The sequence below is a fragment of the Alligator mississippiensis genome, chromosome 5 (genome assembly GCF_030867095.1).
Source record: "Alligator mississippiensis isolate rAllMis1 chromosome 5, rAllMis1, whole genome shotgun sequence".
NCBI classification, from domain to species: Eukaryota; Metazoa; Chordata; order Crocodylia; family Alligatoridae; genus Alligator; species Alligator mississippiensis.
Window position 1 is genome coordinate 19384442 of NC_081828.1, and position 21519 is coordinate 19405960.

The following is a 21519-nucleotide window of genomic DNA, read 5'->3' on the forward strand; positions in this document are numbered from 1 at the left end:
TCTAGGTGTGGCATGTCATGGGTGGGTGGAGTGCAATTAGAAGCAGCCTGGCTAGGCAAGGTAAGGAACAGGGTGTGGATATACCCTAAAACACTGTGGCTTGTTTAGTTTAGCAAAATAAAATCTGAGATAGGATATGATTGCTGCCTATAATTGTGTGAGAGAGATGGTTCAAGCTAACAAGCAATATTACCTATTTGGGTAGAAACTAGCCACAAAGTTAGACAGTTTATAGCCATCAGAGAAGTGAAGGTTCTGGAACAGCTTTTTAGTAAAGCCTCCTGGGTTACCCTACCACAGACGCTGTTTGTCAGAAGGAAAATCCTTCCTTACTAGGCACACAGATAACGCTGCAGCAAGCCTTTCCTGCTCTTTCTTTTGAAGAGGAAAGTTTCTGTTTCTTCCTAGCCTATGCCCCATCCTATAGTCCTGTCTTTTTATGATGCACCTTGAAGTCTACGTCTCCCATAATATACCACGTAAGTTGCTCAAAAGGGAATCTTTACCGTTTTAAGAAAGATATAGTTTTGGTTTTTTTTCCCCAGGAGCCTTGTCCATAGGAGAGAGTAAAGACCTGGTTTATAATTTCCATAAGATGATGTCCTGTCAGGGAAATGGCATTTATTGTTTTGTTGGGCTAATTCTGGATGAACTATTTCTGGTCAATTGAACAAGAGTAAATATATTGATTCAGTCTGAAATAACCTGAATTAAAATATTTCACTTTGAGTTTTGGCAAATCAGAAATGTTCTGAATTTGCATATAAAAATTATTGCAACATAATTTCCTGCATCAACAACCATTATTAACTATAATAAAGACATTCAGCCAATGGAAACAATTTGAGTTTAATAAGTATAATATTGCTCAATACTAAATGGTGAGACTGTCTAATGCCTTATAATAAAACTGGTTTTCACAAGCTTATTTATCTAATGAGTTGAACATGGCGCAGACATGCATTCTGGGAGAGGATCTTGCCTTTGTTACCTGCTGACATTACAGTCCTTTAGCCTTGAAAGAAGCAAACCTTTAAAGTTGTCATTGTGAAACTTTTCTTCGGTTTAGGCTTAGGTAGAGGCTTTCCTTGTCCCTTTCCACTTTCCCTTTGGTGGTTTGCTACTTTGAGCTATTGAGACAGACAGAATTTTGGAGATTTAGATCATGTAACAGTGCCCTAAATCCTACAAGTAATTCAGTACTGTGTAGTGTTGTTAAGAATTGTGTTGTTAAGACCTGAATTATGCCAACCTTTAATGTGTGTTCCAATGTATATTCAATCTTCCAAGTCAACACAACTATCTTAAATCTCTATAATCCTGATTTAGTTTATGTTTTCTCAGAAATTCTGTTTAATAATTTAGGACTGCTGAAGTTTTGCATGCATGCTTTTCTACTAAAAAGCTTTCTGAAAAAGCTTTAAAAAAGAGCAATAATGTATGTAAATTAAATGTATATATTGCTTAATACAGTCTTACATCTAAACTCCTCATGTAGATGATCAAGAATGAAGGGACACATCTTAAGAAAAAATACAGAATGAACAGCATATTGTTTATATTGTTTATTTTTCCCCAGCCAGAGGTTCTAGATCAAATACAAAATCTAAGGGAACTGTGGATGGACAGTAATTCACTTCAAATAATGCCTGGGGTATGAAAATTTCTTTTATGTAATTATCTCTTTTGAGGTATAATTAGTTATATTTGTAGTGTGTGGTTGGTGTGTATTTTTGTGCACGTACATCTCTCCCCACAGCATAGAGACAGCTTATTTTAATTTATTATTTATGTCCTTTCAAATTTGAATATGATATTTTAAAATATTATTTCACTGAATAATGGTATCTAAATGGGAAAGTATGTCTCTGTTTTAGAATTTTTAGTTCTGTTATACTTTGCTGATTTCTTGTTCACACATCTGTAAATTGTCATGTTGTTTTTTACCCTGTATGCATTTTTGAATGCCAGAGCAAATACTGTATTATGCCATCAAAATAAAAAGAAAGGGATATTGATGCATTTGGATTAGATTACTTTGAAAATAACTTCTGTGGCAGATAGGCTATGGAGAATTAGCAGATATACTGGGTAGCCCTACCATAAATCTTTTTTGTCAGGGTGAAAATCTTTTCATTGTATCATCTGGAGTACTAGAGTATACTTCCATGCTGTTCCTTTTGATGGACAAAATACTTGTTTCTGTCTAGTAAGAGTCCAAATCTGCCAAATGGTCTAAAAAAATTCTACATGTGCAGGGAGTTCTTCATAACAGAACTGGCTGATTTTTTTTTTTTTTGGCCAGCACCAAGAAATGCAGTTTTGAGACACTAGATCTATTCCTAGCTTCAGATTCTGAAAAATGCAGATAAGAATAATGCAGGTAAGGCAAACAATTCTATATCTACCAGTCCTAGAGCTGTAACAGAGGAAAGGTACATCTGGTTAGTATGCTAGCTTCACCCTGAGGTTCTCTTTTGAATGGCAGTTGTCAGCAACCTGAAGGCCAAAGGCCAAGGCCAGAGCCATCCTTGTGGTAGGAGGGGGCAAATTGGGGTGACCGCCCCAGACCCCGTGCTTTGTAGGGCCCCGCGGACAGTGGCATACAGGCCGTGTGGACAGTGCCATTGGCACATGCTGAGGGCACCACCACTCTGTGCAGTGGTCGTGTCCCCTCCTCCCCCCTCACACAGGATAATATGCCCCAGGCCCTGGGCCCCGCACATCCTTTGAGTCGGCTGTAGCTAAGGCCCACCCCAGGTGGGGTGGGTGAGATGGGCTGGTGGTGTGACCTCTGTCCATGGAGGCCTTGGTTTCCTCTCTCAGGGGACCCTTTGCTGCTCTGAAATCCGTTCTTTTGTATTCTTTCTCCCCCTCTGATAACTCTTCATCTCTGGGCATCGTTGATTGGCTTCCCTGTGATCATCATACTATCTACATTCTGTCCTGTCAGCGTATTCCTTTTTTCACAAATCCATCACACGCACGCATCCAAATTTGGTTATTTTACCAGTTTCTCCTAATTTGGTCCATCTACCAGAACCAGAAATCCCAAGTAGTCTGCAGTTTTCACTGTGACCTGCAGAGTCACTTATGTCTGTCTGGGTATACTGTTCATGTTATGGAATGGTGTGATACATGTCTTCAATTTCCCAGCCTGTGTGTCTGCTGGCTTCAAACACAGTGGGCCTTGAAGAGAACTTTCACAAACAGGCTTTTAGAAATCAATTGACTCTTGTTGTTCCTCTAAACCATTCCTCTAATGCAATATCTTCTTCACCTACAAGCCAATTTCCAAAAGCAAACCTCTAAATACTATTTGCTAACCATCGTACTGTGCATTAATACAAATAGAGTTTTTTTGTGATGCTTAATGCTCATTGGACTAATCTACTGCGCATTAGTGCATAAGCATAGTTTTATGCCGGGCTAATGCGCAGTAGAATTAGTCCAATGGGCATTAAGCATTTTTTGTGTAGAAGTGCCCACTGAGAGCAGCAGCAAGGGACTCTTTAAGTCCAGAAGCAGATAAGAATCCCTTTCCCCCCACTTTCAGGATCCACTCCTTCTTCATTCTCAGTGGATTGTTCCTTTCCTTAGACTGGACATAAGGAAGAACTTCTTCACAGTTTGAGTGGCCAAGGTCTGGAACGGGCTCCCAAGGGAGGTGGTGCTCTCCCCTACCCTGGGGGTTTTCAAGAGGAGGTTAGATGAGTATCTAGCTGGGGTCATCTAGACCCAGCACTCTTTCCTGCTTATGCAGGGGGTCGGACTCGATGATCTATTGAGGTCCCTTCCGACCCTAACATCTATGAATCTATTTCACTGCCCTACCATTTCCCCCTTAGTTTCTCTGTGTAGACTTCTGTATGCAAGGAGACCTGCCACCACTGCTTCTGTCCTTGCTGCTCCTGCCCTGCTTCAGCCAGGCTGTGGGGAGTTGCTGCACAGAGAGCTGGGTTTGGCCAAGGACAGCAGCAGTGGGATCAGTCAGGTTCCCCCTCCTTGCCCTGCTCCCAAGTTAGCTCAGAATGCCCTGGGAGGTCCAGGCATGGAAGAAAAACCTCCCTGCTGTTGATGTCCCAGTCTGAGCCCATCCTCCCATGCAGTCTAGGTGGAGTGAGACATGAGTGGTTTTGAAGATCCCCCCACTCCTGGGTCAGTTGGGGACAGCAGCAGTGGTGGGCAGGAGAGGAGGAAAATGGGAGGGGATTTCATCCCATTTTCATCTTCCCCACCTGCCTACCACTGCTGCTGTCCCCAGCTGAATGTAGAGGGAAGGTTGGGAGTGCTGAGAGCAGGAGGGGGTTAGATTTTTTACCTGCTGTGTGGACCATAAGTCCCTGGCTGCTGCTTCTGCAGCATGGCCCAAAAGACAGGGTATGACTGTGCCATTACAGCCCCACTGAATTCACCCCTGGCAAAATTGATGTTTTGGGGTGCGGGAAACTTTTTGGGTCACCCTGAAAGATGGTTTTTTTTTTTCAGCAATCAGAACTTCTACTTGTGTATGCTAAGGGAAGCTCTTCCACAGCTTCTTATATATACTGTCTGTCTGCTGAAGCCTGAAACTCCTTGCTGATTGAATTCAATGGGAATTATTTGTACCTTGATTATACTTTGAATTACCCCCTAGCCTGCTTGGGAAAAAGCAGGTATCTAGAGAAAAAAGTCTTTAAAGATTGTCATGATACCCATCCATAGATGCATAGCAGATCTGTTTGTGACATTGGCCAGAGAGAGAATATAAAAAAAACAGTGTCATCCTTATGAAGGCATTTACTACTACCTCAACTCAGTGCCTTTGTCTTATTTTTAGTTTAGGTAATTATTAGCATCAGCAATACAGTTTTCAATATCCCTTTGTTTAGGGAAAAGATCCCATGTTATTCAAAATAGATTGCACAGTTAAATATTTTGTTTGGCACACCTTTGGATTTTGTTTCCCATTTCTGCAGATAATATTTTAAAGATACATATTAACATCAGAAATATATTCAGAAAGTATTGCATGTTGATGAATTCATTCTGTGAACTTGCATTATGACCTTGAGAGGTTTGTTCTACTCTTGACATTTCATCATGCTGCATGGTGCTACAACTTGCCATCCTAGATACTTTTTCTTTGTAACTGTCTTTGTCTAGTGTTGACAAGTATATTCTTGTGGAACGATGACATTTTCTCTGAAGATCCATTTCCACTTTTTAAAGTGTTTACTTAGAGAAAAGTCAAGCTAAAGTATGTGTTAATGCTGAAATCAATGGAGAGATCAGTAACAGAAGTATTAGAGCTTTATTACTCCTGCTGACTTTTTAGGATGGCTATAGTGTATCTTGAATAGAAGAGGTTAGACACATGAGTGTTGTTAAGATCCAGTCCCTCAAAATGATCTGCACCTGCTACTGAGCTTTCTCAATTCTTCTAAAAGTTACTATAAGTTAAATGTGCTCAATAGCTCACAGGATTGGACTCCCAAATAACTTATTTAGTTTTAGCAAATGCAGTGTGTCAACTGTTTCTGTTGTTTTTATTCCAATAAGATCCCAGCTGATTTCACAATGAAAAAAATTACATGAAATATTAATATTGTTGAATGCTGGCTTTAAAGCACACGTGCACAAAACCTCAGAGTCAAGAAATCGGAGTTTGAAGTCAGTCGCTGGATTTCCAGATTTTATTCAGTGTTTTGGTTAAAAATTAATCAATAAAGAATTGTTTAATCTCTTCTAAAAACAAAAAAATAAGCCATAAAATTCTGTTACATTTTACTATGAACATATAGTAATGGTCTCAACCTTTTTAGGTCTAAGTCACCCCTTGGAAAATGCCAGCTTTTAGCTTTCACTAATTTTTTTTAATGGAAAAATAATGGAACAATTTTCCCCAAGAACAGAAGAAAACATAACAATAGAAAAGAGCTTTTAACAGAATAAAGTTCTAAAAGCATTTCTGTCTTGCATAGATTCCTAGATAAAAGTGGTCCCAGCAGTCTCTGCCTCACTTTATCCTATTTTTCAGGGATATCATTTTATCACACTAGAATTATTTGTTTTCAGTTTCCCCTTCCTAAATTTCCATTCCTAGTGGTTAGACTTTGTTAATCTTAGCATAGTAAACCTTCAAAAGCAAATGGCATCAACATGGCCCTTCCACGTTCTTTGGAAAGAAGTCCATGAGGGAAGTTTCTTCTTAAAACAAGGCATTGATGTTTGATTTGTTTCTTGAAGTTTATACTGTATTCCTCATTTAACTTTTCAAGAAAAACAGAGTAACTGCTATAAATTATAGCATCATTTGAAAGCAGTGTAATTGCAAGGTAGTTCAAGTTAATGGTACTATGCTCTGCTATCTTACAGTTACTCTGTTATTAACTTGTCTACAGTAGTATTGTCACTGGACTCTGGGTTTGTCTTTGCCAAAAATTTCAACATTTCTAATATATTAAAAACTTTTTCACTTACAAGATGTATATGAATGAATTTAGGAAGAATCACAAGCAGCAGTTGTGTTTCTTCTTGGGGAACTTTTGTTTAAAGACCAAGCGCCAATTCCATTCTAATACACCAAAAATAGTTCTTTAAATGCTGCATTTAGATTTGTGAGCTGTGATTTGTCAAAAGTATAGTTGACTTTTTAATGGCTTATAGCTTTCTTGGAAGTTTAAACTATATAATCTCCATTTAGCCTGCTCTTAAAACCTAATCAGAGTTTTAGATATAGCTCAGAAGGCTACAGAATTCCATATGTTTACCAAATTGCTCGTTGATGATATTGCTAGAGCTAAAATATTGTATCTGGGCAGATTGTGCATTGTTGGAGTTAAGATCCAGTAGGTGAATTATGAATATTTTGAATCAGCACCCATAATGTTATAGTCTTTGGACAATAAAGGTTCAGTCCTAGAAACCCTTACTTGGTTTCAGTGAAGTCAAGAACAACTTTCTTAAATATAGATTAATTGTACAAGCATGCCCAGTTGAAGAAACAGTGGGCCTTTGGAATTTTGAAAAACAAAATTTTAAGCAAAGATTATTAGTATTTTGTATGTGAACAATATGATACATGATGCAACAAGCAATAGGTGATTTTTCCACTTGATTAGAATTATAGCAGATTTTAAGTGATAACCACCGTTTTATTAGGCTTCAAAATTGTTGCAGTGTCTGGAAAAGCCTAACTATTTTCAATTTTGTATTAAACTTTAGGACTTAATTTTGCACTGTTTTGAATATGGAAGCTAGTAAGCTTCCTTTTCAAAACATTACTGCATCAATGAAATATTTCTGTTTAAAAATACATGTTGAAATACTGAAAGATAAACAAGTGATGTTACTGTATTTTTTTTTTATTTAACATCAGCAGTTCTTGTGAAATATGTATTCAACTAACACTGTCTATGCATTATCAAGTCTATAGGGAAGTTAAAACAGCTGGTATACCTGGATATGTCAAAAAACAGGATAGAGTCTATTGACTTGGACGTATCAGGATGTGAAGCACTTGAAGACCTACTCTTGTCATCTAACATGTTACAACAGCTCCCAGATTCTATAGGTGAGAAGAGCACATGTTATCTTACAGTTATCAAACATAAAATAATGTATGTTATGACGGTGCAGGGGAGATGAGCCTGAGTTACCAACTAGGACCCTGATATGAATATGAACTATTGCTGGATTCAGAGATATTTAGCTTTGTGTTTCAGGTTATCCTGAAATAGAGATATAGCCAAGTTGCAAAGTTGGCATCAGGTGGTGATCTAGTTATGGAATTCCCTCATTAAAGACAGAGTTCAATGTTCTGGTTCTGGCAGTCTCTCTGCTTATCAATATTGAAAGCAGAAATCGGTTAAATTAGTCTTCTGTGCATTTTGTAATAAACCTAGGAGTCTGTTTTAATGTGTTAAATAATTCAAAACCTAAAGGTGCTACTCCACTGATGCAGTGAAGATGCACAAGAATAGAATGGAGAAGAAATACCCTTGACTATATTATTTTCTAATAGAATTACCATATTTACTTGAATATAAGATGACCCTCAATATAAGACAACCCCCTACCCCCAATAATTAGAGTCTGTACATGGGAAATGTATAGATTTCTCATACTTTCCAGGTATAAAATCTAATTATTGGAGGTTTGCCTTGATTTTGTCCTGTCCCACTGGTACACCAGGGAAAATAAATCTGGGGGTGTCAGGTGACCACCTAACCTTCTGCCCCCCAACTTCTTCCCCCTGCAGCCCTTCGCCCTCCTTACTGTCAGACCCAGATCTCCCTGAACACATGGAAGTTAGGGGCAAATTTGAAAACACTGATTTTGAAATAAACATGCCTGTAGTATTTTGCATATAGGCAAATTACTATGGTACCCATACATGTAGGGCACTGACAGATGTGTAGCTCCTCACTCTAACTCATGGATCTTCAAAGAAAACGCCATGAGTTAGAGCGACCACCCCTGACCCAACAGACATTCACTGTTGGGTTGGGGAATGGGGAACTAAGCTCTATTTTGGAGCCATTCCAGGAGGAGCTGCCCGTCTCCCCTAGCCCAACCCCACCCTTCCAGCTCCAGTGCTATCCACAGGATGGGGGATGGGGGTAGAAGAGGGAGGAGGGAGCTCTGGGTTGAGGTTTGCCCAGCCTGCACTGGAGGTGGGGTGGTATAGGAGCCCGCCTGAGGGGAGCAAACTCCAGGCTAGAGTTTGCCAGAGCATATCTTTATCTGAAGTGTTTTTATTTTTTAGCATCATCAACATTTGTCATTGGGATTACAATATTAGACGTGTCAGATGCAATTTTATTTTAAACACTGAAAGCATCAATATTGTCTCAATTCAACCACTTGCAGAAGCACATGCTTAATTTTAACACTTAACCCGTTAAGCCAGTGTGTGTTCTCACAAGCTTAAAACTTCTGTTGAGGTTAGGTCAGAAGCAATTAAATATACAGAAATATATTTTCTCTCTTTTATACAAATAAATTGCCATGGAATAAAATAATGTTTATATTATTTTTTATTTGATTTCTATCATTTATTTTCAGGTCAGGCCCTGATTCAGCAAAATATATAAGGCTGAGACTAACTTGACTTTCCTTGAATATTCCCATGCTTTAGTATTAGGCAAATGCTTAGAGACATTGCTGAATTCACAGTTGATTACTGAATTCACAGTTAATTATCTGGGATTCCTATTATTTCTGAGTGTAATTGCTTTAAAGATATGTCTATTTATGTATCATTTAAAGCCCTTAAAGTTTTAAAAGTACCACTCCTAATCAGGCTGATAAAACCAAAGTTATTGTGGAAGTCATCAGCAATTCTCTAGTTTTGTATTCGTGAACCTGGGAACAGCATTTAATGTGTAGAAATTTGAGATGAAAATGTCGACTAAAACATCTGATCAATCACCGCACCACTGCAGGAATGTTTCCTGCAGCATATTCATGAGTACATTGTTCAATTAGAGATTATTCCATTAATTTTATCTCCTAGCTCAGAAACTATATCTCAGCATACGAGATCTCACTCTTAGGAAAGTTTTCTTAATATTCAGTTTAAAATTATTTTAATCAGACTACATCCGACTACCCTTGGTTAAATTCCTTGAAGACTGTTCCTTTGATACTTATATCCTTCATATACTTGCACACTGTTGTGCTATGGTCATATAAATATAATCCTTTTTTAGTTCTTCCACTAAAATCTTCAACATGCTAAATGGGGGTGTCATCATAAATAATGGAGGCAAACTTTTTTTTGTCTCATTTTTCTTTCACTTAGCCAAAAGATTTTATAAATGAGGCCAAGGCCACTTTCTGCTTTTTATTTCTTATGTTCTTTCCTAACGTGTTTTGTTTCCATGAAGCCTATCTTGGACATTAGAATTATTGTTTATCTTAATATTATACTATTACTATTATTTTAATATTATTTAAACTAAGCAGTTCAATACATGACTTCAGCTTTTCTTAATCAGAATATTTTTAAATGTCTATATAAAAAAGTTTCAAATGTTGACTTTTCAAATCTTGATTCAGGACAAAAACATGTTTTAAAATGGTAAAATTTCCCAAAAGATGTTAGTTCTGTTTTCTGACCAGCTCTGTTTCAAATACTCTATTTTGGGCCATGTGCAGCACAGGAGGGTTTAAGTTGCAGGCCTCAGGCTCCTCCCCAGCAAGTGCTCCTGTCATCTCTCCTGCTGCAAGGGCAGCTGGCTCTCTGAGCTCCTCCTCCCTTCTCCAGCTTCTGCTTTCTGTGCCTGTCCCATTGGGTGGTGGCATGCAGTGCAGTGCAGCACAGTGTGGCACAATTTGGGAAGCTGAGGGTAAAGCTGGGGCTGTGTGGGCCCGTAGTCCAGCAGTGTGGGGAGTGCCAGCATGGGCCTGTGGTGCAGTGGGGGCTCTCACCCGGGCATGCAGTACAGCAGGGAGGGTGGTGCCCATGGTCCCAGAGGCCTGTGGCCCCACTGGTGTGGCCCGTGTGTTATGCAGCCCCTGACTACCTAGAAGTTAGACAACCTGCCTTATTTCATTCATTCAGGTAAAAATCCCTAAAAAAGACCAGAATCTCTCCTCCGTACCATATGTGCCATTTAAGATGTCCCTCTTTGTTCTGCAGGATTATTGAAAAGGCTTACAACTCTAAAAGTAGATGACAATCAGCTTACAATACTGCCTAATGCAATTGGAAAGTAAGTAGAATTCATTTTATAAGCTTTGGTGTCTCTAATTTTTGGGCCAAGAGAAATATTTTCTTCTCTGCTTTGCTGACAAGATGCTGACAGATCAGGACAAACACTGAGTATATGTTTGTTGAAAAGACAAAACTGCACAGCCTTGTTGAAATGAATGTGGGCTTGACACGAGGCTTATTTATACCAGAGTAAATTGGGAACAACTCCCTTCAGTCAATTGACTTAGACTGGTGTAAATTAAAAGAAAATAATGTGCTGTTTTGTGTTATGTTTCTCCAAACACAAAAGACAAAGAGACATTTCCATCCTGCATTACTTCTAATTTAGATCTGTAAAGGAACACATTGGAGAAGAGTAATAGTCTACTTATAAAAGTACCCAGTGTACATCTATCTCCTTAGCAACAACCTGCATTGAGCTCTGAGAATAAAATGGTTGCAGACTTCACATGCACAAAGGTTGCTTTGAATGTTTTGTAGATGTTTTAAATGAACTTTCCATGCAGCAATTAGACATATAGGCTCCTGATACATTACATTTAAGATATGATTAACAGGTTAATCACGCCTTAATTAGTGAACTGGCCACACGTTCATTCAGTTAATGGTGTGATAAAACCAAGAACACAAAATGTGTAATAACTTCTTGGCTGGTTCCTATCACACCTTTAATTGAACATGTGACCAGTGTTCCCAGCCTCAAGAGTATACTCCCATGATGATCCTGGACTCCCCCTGCACTGGTAGTGTGGCGTGATGGGATCTGATGCTCAACCCCACAGTTGTGCATCCTGCCATGCATGTGTGGTATAGCAGGAAACACGAGTGTTGTGCTTTCACATCACATTCCAGCGCACCTTCTTTTTAATGTCTGTCAGTGGCCATAATTTATAAGTTTGAGTTGCTTACTTTTGAGGAGATTTCATTCTGTTTTTATTTTTGTTTGTCTGGTGGGCATTTATGAGAAATAAAGTAAATTCATAGGCCGTTTATGAAATGTTACTTTGAAATATTTTTTCATATTTGCATTTTATTTAATTTAAAGGTTCCCAGGATGTTGACTAGGCACACTTCTAACGACTGCAAATTTAAATATGGTCTTGTTGCTAAAATATAATGCTTTGATTCGTTAGGTACAGAATTACTGCATACTCAAATGCAGTCAGGTGAATCTGTAAACAAACAGCATGATATAGCAAGTAGATCTCACTTGTATGCCAGAGAAAACTCAGTCCGTAGATTCGTGTGGTGGCCAGTATTCTCACTAAACACTACTTCAGTAACTCCTAGTTTTACTTTAGGTAATTTTCTTAGGTCTGGTATGTCCTGAATCCTTCATATTAAAGTTTTGGAACCATTCTTTTTACTTTTGTAGAAAAAAAGATAGATTTAAATATGCTTTGACTCAGAAGAGCAAGGTTTCCTGAACCACATTAGTCACAAACCTATATAAGTAGAATGTTACCAAGCCCCCACTTCTGCCTACGCTTTTGCTGGTTAACTAAACTAACCGTTAATTCTAAATTCAATACCATTATAACTATAAGCAAGGAAGTCTCAATTGTGGTTTCTTACAGATTACTTTGTGCTGGGTCATTTCATTTATATGTTATTCAGTGGTATATGGCAATAGAAGTTGAGTGAATCTTGTAAGAAAAAATTATGCAAGATAGCTCATGTAGTGGTAAATATCATTAACCAGGAAGAGCTAGAGATGCTAGAAATTCTAGTGGGATTATCCAGAATGATTTATACACTCCCTGGTATTAGCTTTTGTGACTTTCTGCAATACAGTTCTTAAAAAATAATAACAAACTAGGTTGTCATTACAGTATGATCTCTTTGATTGAATTGTTCAGCGTTAAGAGGAATCCCCTGTACTGTCCTTTTTTGTGCCAAATATATGCTAACTATTGTTTGTCGGGGAGCATTAATTAGATCTCAAGAGAGAAATACTGCAGTGCTAAGAGCTATTTTTGTAGAGCACTAAGGTAATCAATTAATTCTGTCACATCATTTTTTAATCATAATGCTTCTTAAATGTAAGGGGCTGGTAGGATTAGAGGTGAAATAGTGGGTTTCCCTCCCCACCCCCTCCCCCCTCCCTGTATAGCAAAGACTGCATTTACTTTCTGTGACTCATTCATTAGATGGCTTTCTGATAGGTCCTTTTCTCAAAAGTGGTAATCATGGTACCACTGTGGAACATATTATTGTGACATAAAAAGCAGTAGTGTGAAGGAGGGAAATCTTTCTCATCATGAGTTACAGAGCACTTTGTCATCTTTAGAGTATAGGTTGCCACCATCACCTTTTTTGGCAGTCTTATTAAAGCAGCCAAGGTTGAAAGGCGTTTAATGTTTGGCTCTGCTAGGTGCTGTGGCCTCAATCAAGCAGAATACTTAAGTATGTGCTGAACTTTAAGCTCTGAATCATCAGGGCCTTTTCAAAGGCAGAAATAAAACTGCTTACCTAGATATGATATCCTGAGGTCAAAGTTTATGCACATGAAAATGCTTACTGAAAATTGGATGACAGAAGAAGAAAAGTAATTCATGTGTCAGATGGGAAGGATGGTAGTGGGGCATCGGTAGGTTGGGAACTGCCACTTAGGCTAGATGAGGTGACAGCACTCAGTACCAGATGGTTCTGAAACACGCATCTTGTTTGACGGTGGACAAGTGTTAGTGGATGTAAATATTTGTTAGGTTTTTCCTGGGGCTGCTAATTGGGCACTAAGCTTACAAGGAAAGAAGATCTGTGACCAAAGGGAGATAGGAAAGTGAGGCTGGGTGGTGGCTGCTGTTTTTCATCTCTTCTCACTCATCAAAGCTGCTTTACTTGGTTTATTAAATCCTGCTCCTTTTTTCCCCTAGGATGGCAAAATACTGTATATCAGAAATAGCGATCTGAAAGGTTGGAACTTTCTAACACAAAGCTCAGAGATGTATATTGCAAAAGAACCAGTGACTCAGGTAGTACGTATGCCTGGTGTGTCCTCGTGGCTCTGTTAAAGGAGTGAGGCTGCCCCAACCCTTCTTATTTTCTTCTCACTGACCTGGCTGTGAGTCGGAGATCCTCATATTGCCACAAACATGCTATCTTTCTCAAGAATTTTGTTAAGTATCATCCAAGGACAGTAGTGAAGAACTATCTCAGTTTGCTAGAACATATGGCATCCTGCACACCTGTGACTCAGCATGATGGATTTTACCTGCTGTGCCTGTGGGGCTACATGAAGTTTGTGTGAGAGATATCTCTAGCTCTTCCTGCCCTGCTCCCCTCTCTCCTCCTGCTTGTTGCCATCCATCATGGCTTCAACCCTATTCTGGCACAGGGCCCAGAGCACAGGGTAGCACTGGTCCCAGCCCAACCACGCAGCAGTAGTTGCAGTAGTGATGGCAGCTTGGCAGCTGTGTACTCAGGATGCCAGAGCACCTGTCACTGCCACTGCTTCTGCATGGCTGGGCTGGGGCCGGTGCTACCCTGTGCTCCATACCCTGTACCAGAATGAGGCTGAAGTGGCATCTGGTGGTAATTGGAGGGGTGGTGGGGTGAGGGGGGAGAGCTGGGTTGCAGGGGGGGGGGGGGGAAGCAGGGTAGGCAGCTGCTGCAACTCTGACCCTGACCCTATGTGAGAGCGAAATTCAGAGTCATAGCAGATGCCTGTCCAACCCCCTCTGCCATATACCCAAATCCAACATAAGAGACTTCTTTCCCACTATCTTGAATGCCTTTACTAGAGAGAAACTATTTGTTTGGCACTTGATGTATTCTGTTCATCTTTGAACAGATATAGTTCCTCTCTCAGGTGCTGAACTAGAAGTAGTTCCCTAAGGCAGGGCCATGGATAGATAGGGAGGGTCAGGGACCAAAGGGCTGGGGCCTCAGTCAAAAGAAGCTAGGGCTTCCCCTACTGTAGAAGCCACTGCTGGGCTGGCTTCAGGGGGTACTCAGAGACCAAACAAGCAGGTGCCGTCCTTGGGGGATCCATGACACTGCTTCTCAGCCCTAATTGACACCAGGTACATATGCTAATTTATGTATTTTTTAAAATTCATCCTCTGATTGGCAGAAAAATCTAATCGGTGTTTGCAAGGATTTATCTTTCTCACCCCTCTGCTTCCAACAAAACATCTGGCAACAGATGCATCTAGTTGAGAGTGGGGACTGGGGAACATACCTGGAAGGAAGGAAATGCAAACTGTGGACTGACTGCTAGTTCATTCTCCATATAAATATTCTAGAACTGAGCACTACATTCCTCCCTTACAATCAAAGAACTATAATTACAGATCTCATCATAAACAATATATTGGTCATGGTTGAACTTTACTGGTTGTGCCAGATCTACCTTTTCTATCAGGAGGCTGTACGGTCACGAATTTTACATCTAGAATAACAAAACCTTGGTCTTGCATAGCTGCTAAGGAGACAAGTGATCCCTGAAAATCAATATACATTAATTTTCAGCAACTGGGGTTACTCACCAGCAACCTTTTTGCAGTAAAATAAAACAAAAGCTTCCAGAAATTTTGCTCTAAGCTTGGTCAGAGGCTGGACTTTCTCAGATACTTTCCTGCTATCTGGGAGTTTGGAGCTCATCTAACCATCTAATTGCTGAAAATTGGATGACAGAAGAAGAAAAGTAGTTCATGTGTCAGATGTGAAGGATGGTAGTGGGGTATCGGGATGTTGGGAGCTGCCAGTTAGGTGAGATGAGGTGACAGCACTCAGTACCAGATGGTTCTGCTCATAGTTCTATAACACACATCTTGTTTGACAGTGGACAAGTCTTACAACTTAGATCCTCTTAAGAAAGACCCATATTAATGAAAAGTACAAAGGACTCCACCATAGTCCAAGCCAAATGAAGGAGATTTCCCATTTGGGTGTCTTGCCAATTCATTTCACCCCTTCATGTATATGTCCAGGATATTTGTTACCTGCTTCAGTTCAAATAAACCAAACTCTCAGTTTCATAAAAGTGTACATGACAGCCATTTCAGCTATCTGCCCTGTAATGTAAGGTCAAAGAGTTCTCTCTTATTCTTAGAACTACAAGATTTTTAAAGTTTTCATCAGAGTTTTCATCTTTAGTAGAGATCCAGTTCTTCCTGTTTAAACCTAGTACTCACGAAGCTTACAGGGCTTCCTTGCAAACCTGCTTTGATGCTGCCGCCTACGGCTAACCATAGAATATATTTCTGAACCGAAGAATGCCTGTCAACTTCAGCCCCCTTCTTAAAACCATAACTATATCTCCCAAAATGGCCAGAGTGTTTTTTAACTGTTTGGCAGTATGGTACCATAAAATAAGAAAGGATCCAGTTAGAATATTGAGAAAAAATATATTTTTTTTTAATATGGGAAGCATTTACTGCTTAACATTCAAGTGCTCAGTATGCTAGAGCACTCTGTTCCACTTATCAGGCAGTAATGACTTGACATGAAAACTCTTAAGTGCTCTAACTTAAATTACCATATACTTTCCAAGATGACTTATTTTTGTTCTTTGTGTCAATTTGGGCCTTATAGATGGCTTTCAAAGATTGTTTCATAATACAGTTTGTGGAAATAATCTTTGAAAATTTAATATAACTACACTTGCAAAGAATGTATGTTCTATTTGATAGCTAAGTGTGGCAGTTTCATTTAATTTTGTTGGGTTGGGATAAAAGTTCAGCTTTTTCTACTAATCAAGTGTTATCAAGCATGATCCTAGTGGTATCAGATGGAAATGATACATTTTGGGGCAGTTTCTACTGGTTTTTGTATTTCCTTCTCACACAGTAGTTATCTTCATCTATTGTATCTCTTGGTTTCTTTAGATTATAAACTGTTCAGCAGAGGCATTGTCTTTTATTTCTTTTAAATGTTTAGGACCTGACAATAGGACCCTGACCTTGATTGAGTCCTTGAGGCACATCAGTACTACAGTAATAATGATAATACTTTATAGAACAAAGTGGTATTCCTTAAAATGTCTTGCCAGTTTTCCTTTAAATACATAGATAACATTGTTTAATTGTATTCTCAATACTTTCTAAAATGCATTAGATCTTTTTACATGTTCAACATTTCATTATGAAAGAGTTTGAAAAGTTCCTCTTACTTTTTATTGTATGCGTTTTCAATATAGTAACCTGGTACTTTAAACTTGAACTTGTTTGGTTTTTTAATCTAACTTTTTGAAAAAGTCTAACCAGTGTTGTTTTGAAATTGCAGTTTATCTCTGTTAGAAGAATTTGACTGCAGCTGTAATGAATTGGAGTCTCTGCCTTCTACCATTGGCTACCTTCACAGTTTGCGAACGTTAGCTGTGGATGAGAATTTTCTGACTGAATTGCCCAGAGAAGTGAGCAACTGGTTCTTTTTATAAATTATGAAGTGTCTTACATAAAGTACCTAATCTTTCAGTCTTTGGTCACACAAACTTCCACTGAAGATATGACAGATATAGGAAGCTTCATGTGACTGCAGAATGGGGTGTTAATGTTATAGATGGACGAACAGATCCTACGTGCTTTACTCACTAGTTTATTTAAACCTAATGATACTATATCTGCAAGCAAGGCAAACCTGATTTAACCCTGTGTACGTTTCTTATGTCTTACCAATAAGTGCTTTATTTTCCAACTAAATATCGGATTCTTTATTTTCTGCTTGTGTCATCATAATAATAACCAAACTCATAACTGTTAGAAAATATCACCTCACCAGCAGAAATTAGTTGTAGTAGTGGTTTTTAGGCCAAATTCTGTGATACACAACCCCATTATAGTCAGTGGGGTCACATAGGAGTGTAAGATGGTACAGAATTTAACCTAGTCTGTCTTGTCACCTCTCATTATCATAGCTCCTTTCTTAACAGAAAATACACAGGATACCTCTCCATTAAATTGTGTTTGTCATTTTACATTGTAAATTGAGGGCTTATGCTTTTGACTTTGACAGTCAAGGAGAATGTAAAACAGGGAGACGAATTGGAAATGAGTATTTAATTAATGTATGCATATTATAATAATAGAAAGTATATCAGTCAAGCTGTATGAAAAAATTAGATGTGTATACATTCACCTTAATGTAGCAGCAAAGTACTGATAGCAAACAGGTTTAATTATAACAGAAAAAGTTGTTTATGGAGTTGTTAAAGAGTAATGCACCTGATCCTGCTCTCACTGAAGTCAGTTGGACCCAAACTTTTTTCTTAGAGAGATGCACTGTAAGTGGTAATTATCTTAATAATTTATTTTGAAGATGTAGTTAGGCCACGTAACCCTTAAAGAAGAATAATTGATGAGGACTTTTTGCAATTTGAGTATTCTAACTTCTTGTTTTTCATGTTTATAGATTGGAAGCTGTAAAAACGTAACTGTTATGTCTCTGCGCTCTAACAAGCTCGAATTCCTTCCTGATGAGATTGGCCAGATGCAGAAACTGAGAGTGTTAAATTTAAGTGATAACAGGTACATTTTGTGTAATTAAATTATTCTGCCCTAGAAGCTGTTTGCTAAAAGAAGATTTTAAGCTATTCATGGCTTATAGATATGGAAGTATTTTTCTTTCATCTACAGGGGCAAATTTGGTTCCATTGAAGTCTGTAGAAAAATTTTAGTGGAGTCAATATTTAGTCCTCATCTTGGATGGTAAAATCCTTCTCCACTGGTATTATGTGAAACTGCCCACTTGTGTGCATGATAAAATTACTTTAAGAACCTTATATAAGCTTTATGATACTATGTTATTCCTTTCATTAAGATGCTCACATCCTGATATATGGGAGACCAAGGGTGAAATCCTGATTCCATTGAACAAAAGTCCCAATGACTTCAGTGGAATCATGTTTTCACTGAAAAGTCCAATCCTTTTCCCCTTATTCATATAACTGCTCCTATTGAAATAAACTGAGCTGCTTTCATAAGAACAAGATTTAAGATTAGAATGATTTGCCCCTTCTCTGTCCCACGCACACATTAGGAAAAAGTTTTATCTATAAAATTCACATGCCCCAAAAGACATTTATGCTGGCCGGGAGCGATCCGCGGCCCTTTTTGTGCACACGGGCTGTGGCCAGCAGCCCGAGCACGCGGGGTCGGAGAAAACCAGGGGCGAGCTAGAATTAGTCACGGACGCTTAGTGGTTGATTTAAGATTATTTACTTACACCAAAGATGGTCGTGGTGTAGGCTGGACAGTTTTCCAGGCACAGCTCCACTTAAATCCTCATTTGAGGATTACGACAAGCTCGATCTCCTACGGAGTTGTCACAGCTCCGTGGATCTGTCTCTTTTTGTGCGCAGGGAGGGATATGTCTAGGAATCTATCAGCGACGGGGAGAGGCTCTTGATGGCTGATCAAACCACCATTCGGTCCGAGATTTACATAGAAATCCACGAGGTAATCGTGGATTCCTTGCCGGAATTCTCTTGGATTTCTCCCGGAATTCTCGGAATCGGGGTTCTCAGGATCCTCCTGAGATTCTCGGAGATCTCCAGCTTGGGCGGAAACCACACAAGCTTTTTATACGGCTGGCAAGCCAATCACTAGCCGCCACGTGTGCATAATTTCACGTGAGCCAATAATGGAGCTCGGATTAAAATACAAATGACGGGAACTCTTTGCAACGAGCATTTCTCTGATGCAAAGAAGAAATGCACACTGCAAAGAAAGCTTCAAATTGGCGGGAATTCTCCTTTGCACCGGGGTTCTCCTCTGCAGCAGAAAACTCCACCGTGCAAAGAAGCTGCAATTTAGCGGGAACATAATTTAGCAGTGCTGAAGCACACACAAAACAAAAATCACAACTTTGGGTTGTGACAACGTTAACTTCAGAGCTTTATTCAATAGTGTGGTAAATGTTACATGAAAGAATATTGTCACTGATAATCCTTGTCTGAAAATACTCAGTGTTTTTGGAAGGCCTCACGCTTCCAAAGCATAACGGGTTGTTAACTGAAATTAGTTTTCCAATTAAAGAAATAATGAAATAACAGAAAAATATCCTTTAGTACATTTGTTAACAAGTATCTACTTGCTTCCATTGGAGCATTTCTGCATTTTAGTTAGATGGAGTCTGATTCTGGCTTGACATCAGCCTATATCACAAGTCATTTCCCTGAAGTCAAGTGAATTACACCATTGTTAAACTGGTGTAAAAGCAGAATCAAACTGATGGAAAGATGGCAGAAATACTTCAGGTGAAACAGGAGCTAAACCAAACCTTACATTTTTTTTCAGGATCTAAAAGACTTTGGTACTATTTGTGTGTTCTTTTAAAAAAAATAATTTTCACACTTTGGTTACTGTGGATATCAGCTGCGACTAAAAGTACCAAAACTCCATGAAGAACATTTTACCTCCAGCCTGGGATAAAGTTGAAATTATTGAAAAATCCTGGTTCTGCATATTTCTAGTCTGAAGTGTTAGGATAAATTTCAAATAATCATCTTCATGTTTGGATGATTTTAACTGAAATTCAGTTGTCAAGGTTTTCCCCATCAGTAATCATACATTAACAAAATATTAATCATATATAAAAGTTTCTTTTGGCATCATTCCATTATCTTGAGAACAAATAGCATATGCTTAGTTTCAGATTTTTCTTGCAGAAGACCTAAAAACCAACATCCTTTTTTTACAACTTACCCTAAACAGACCTGATGAGGAATTAATTTGTGTAGTATTTCTGATACTAATTCTTATTAACAGCACAGTTGTTTTCATTATATATTGTATATTATTATATGCATATACATCTAAAGCTATGATAATTTCTTTGGTGATAGCATGGAGACCTGCAAATCTCAGCTGCCACTTCATCTAGCCCATAGAAATCAAAGATGGAAAAGGTCCATTAGATAATTAAAGCATTCTTAGTCAAGATTGTTTCTTATTGCATATTTTCTTTTTCTGTCACGTATTTTCCAGTTATACAAGTGTTTTCCATTTATAGACAAGAGCAAGACAGTAGCAGTGATTTATATCCATAACCAGGAGTGATCCAGTAAACAGTATTTTGTTGATGATAAAGAAAAATGTCAATGATTATCTTCTTAAGCTTTTCCTCTATGCATATGTTATTGTTATCAGTCTGTTTAGAGTTATACTGACGTCTGTGGACAGAAGTGTCACAAACATCAGTCATCTCTTTTCTGTGAGCTTGATTGCTGACACCTTTCTTTTGTCAACACCACACAACTAAATGCCCAGTAATTTTCATGTTGTGTTTTAGATATGTCAGTCATTACACAGGTGCTTATTTTGAACATCACCAAAATTAAGTAGAGATGTTTATAAATTCAGAAAGTATTCCCAATATGTATTAGGAGCTCAGAGCATACACACGCACACACTGCTTTAGCTGATATTCAGTATAGATTTTTCCAGGTCTTTAAGGTTAACTTGCTTGGGAAAGAGGTACAAGCAGACTTTTGAAAAACTTCTGTAGAGCCTGTGTTGTTTTTTTATTGAGAATATAACAATATGCTTTAGTACTGAGCATGCAATATTCAGCAAGTGGTTCTGCTGAATATAAGAAAAATGACTCATCAGGAAAGAAAAGTATATGTCCATGGTTTTAAAATAAACTGCCAACATGAACATTTCCTTCAGCACCTAAAAAGACTTTCCCCACCCTTATCATCATTTAATATCATTTGTATTTGAGAATGCCTAATGATATTTTCTGTAACTTTGAGGACAAAAGCAGTCAGAATTTATTCTAAATTTTTAGTTTGATTAAATGCATGGAATTAATTACTGCAGAGATGATTAATGGGATACCCTGGTTTAAACCAGAGTATCAGACAGAACCGG

The 21519-nt window shown here is 38.5% G+C and overlaps 1 protein-coding gene across 3 annotated transcripts in view; it reads left to right on the forward strand.

The window, feature by feature from the left end:
• The window catches only part of LRRC7 (leucine rich repeat containing 7), a 350868-nt gene that overhangs the window by 237727 nt on the left and 91622 nt on the right, over window positions 1-21519 (forward strand). For all 3 annotated transcript variants that reach the window (XM_059727936.1, XM_059727934.1, XM_059727935.1), the window contains exons 9-13: window positions 1580-1654; window positions 7411-7555; window positions 10628-10700; window positions 16931-17060; window positions 18056-18171. In XM_059727936.1, coding sequence (XP_059583919.1) covers window positions 1580-1654; window positions 7411-7555; window positions 10628-10700; window positions 16931-17060; window positions 18056-18171 — 539 coding nt within the window. The remainder of the gene's footprint in view (window positions 1-1579; window positions 1655-7410; window positions 7556-10627; window positions 10701-16930; window positions 17061-18055; window positions 18172-21519) is intronic.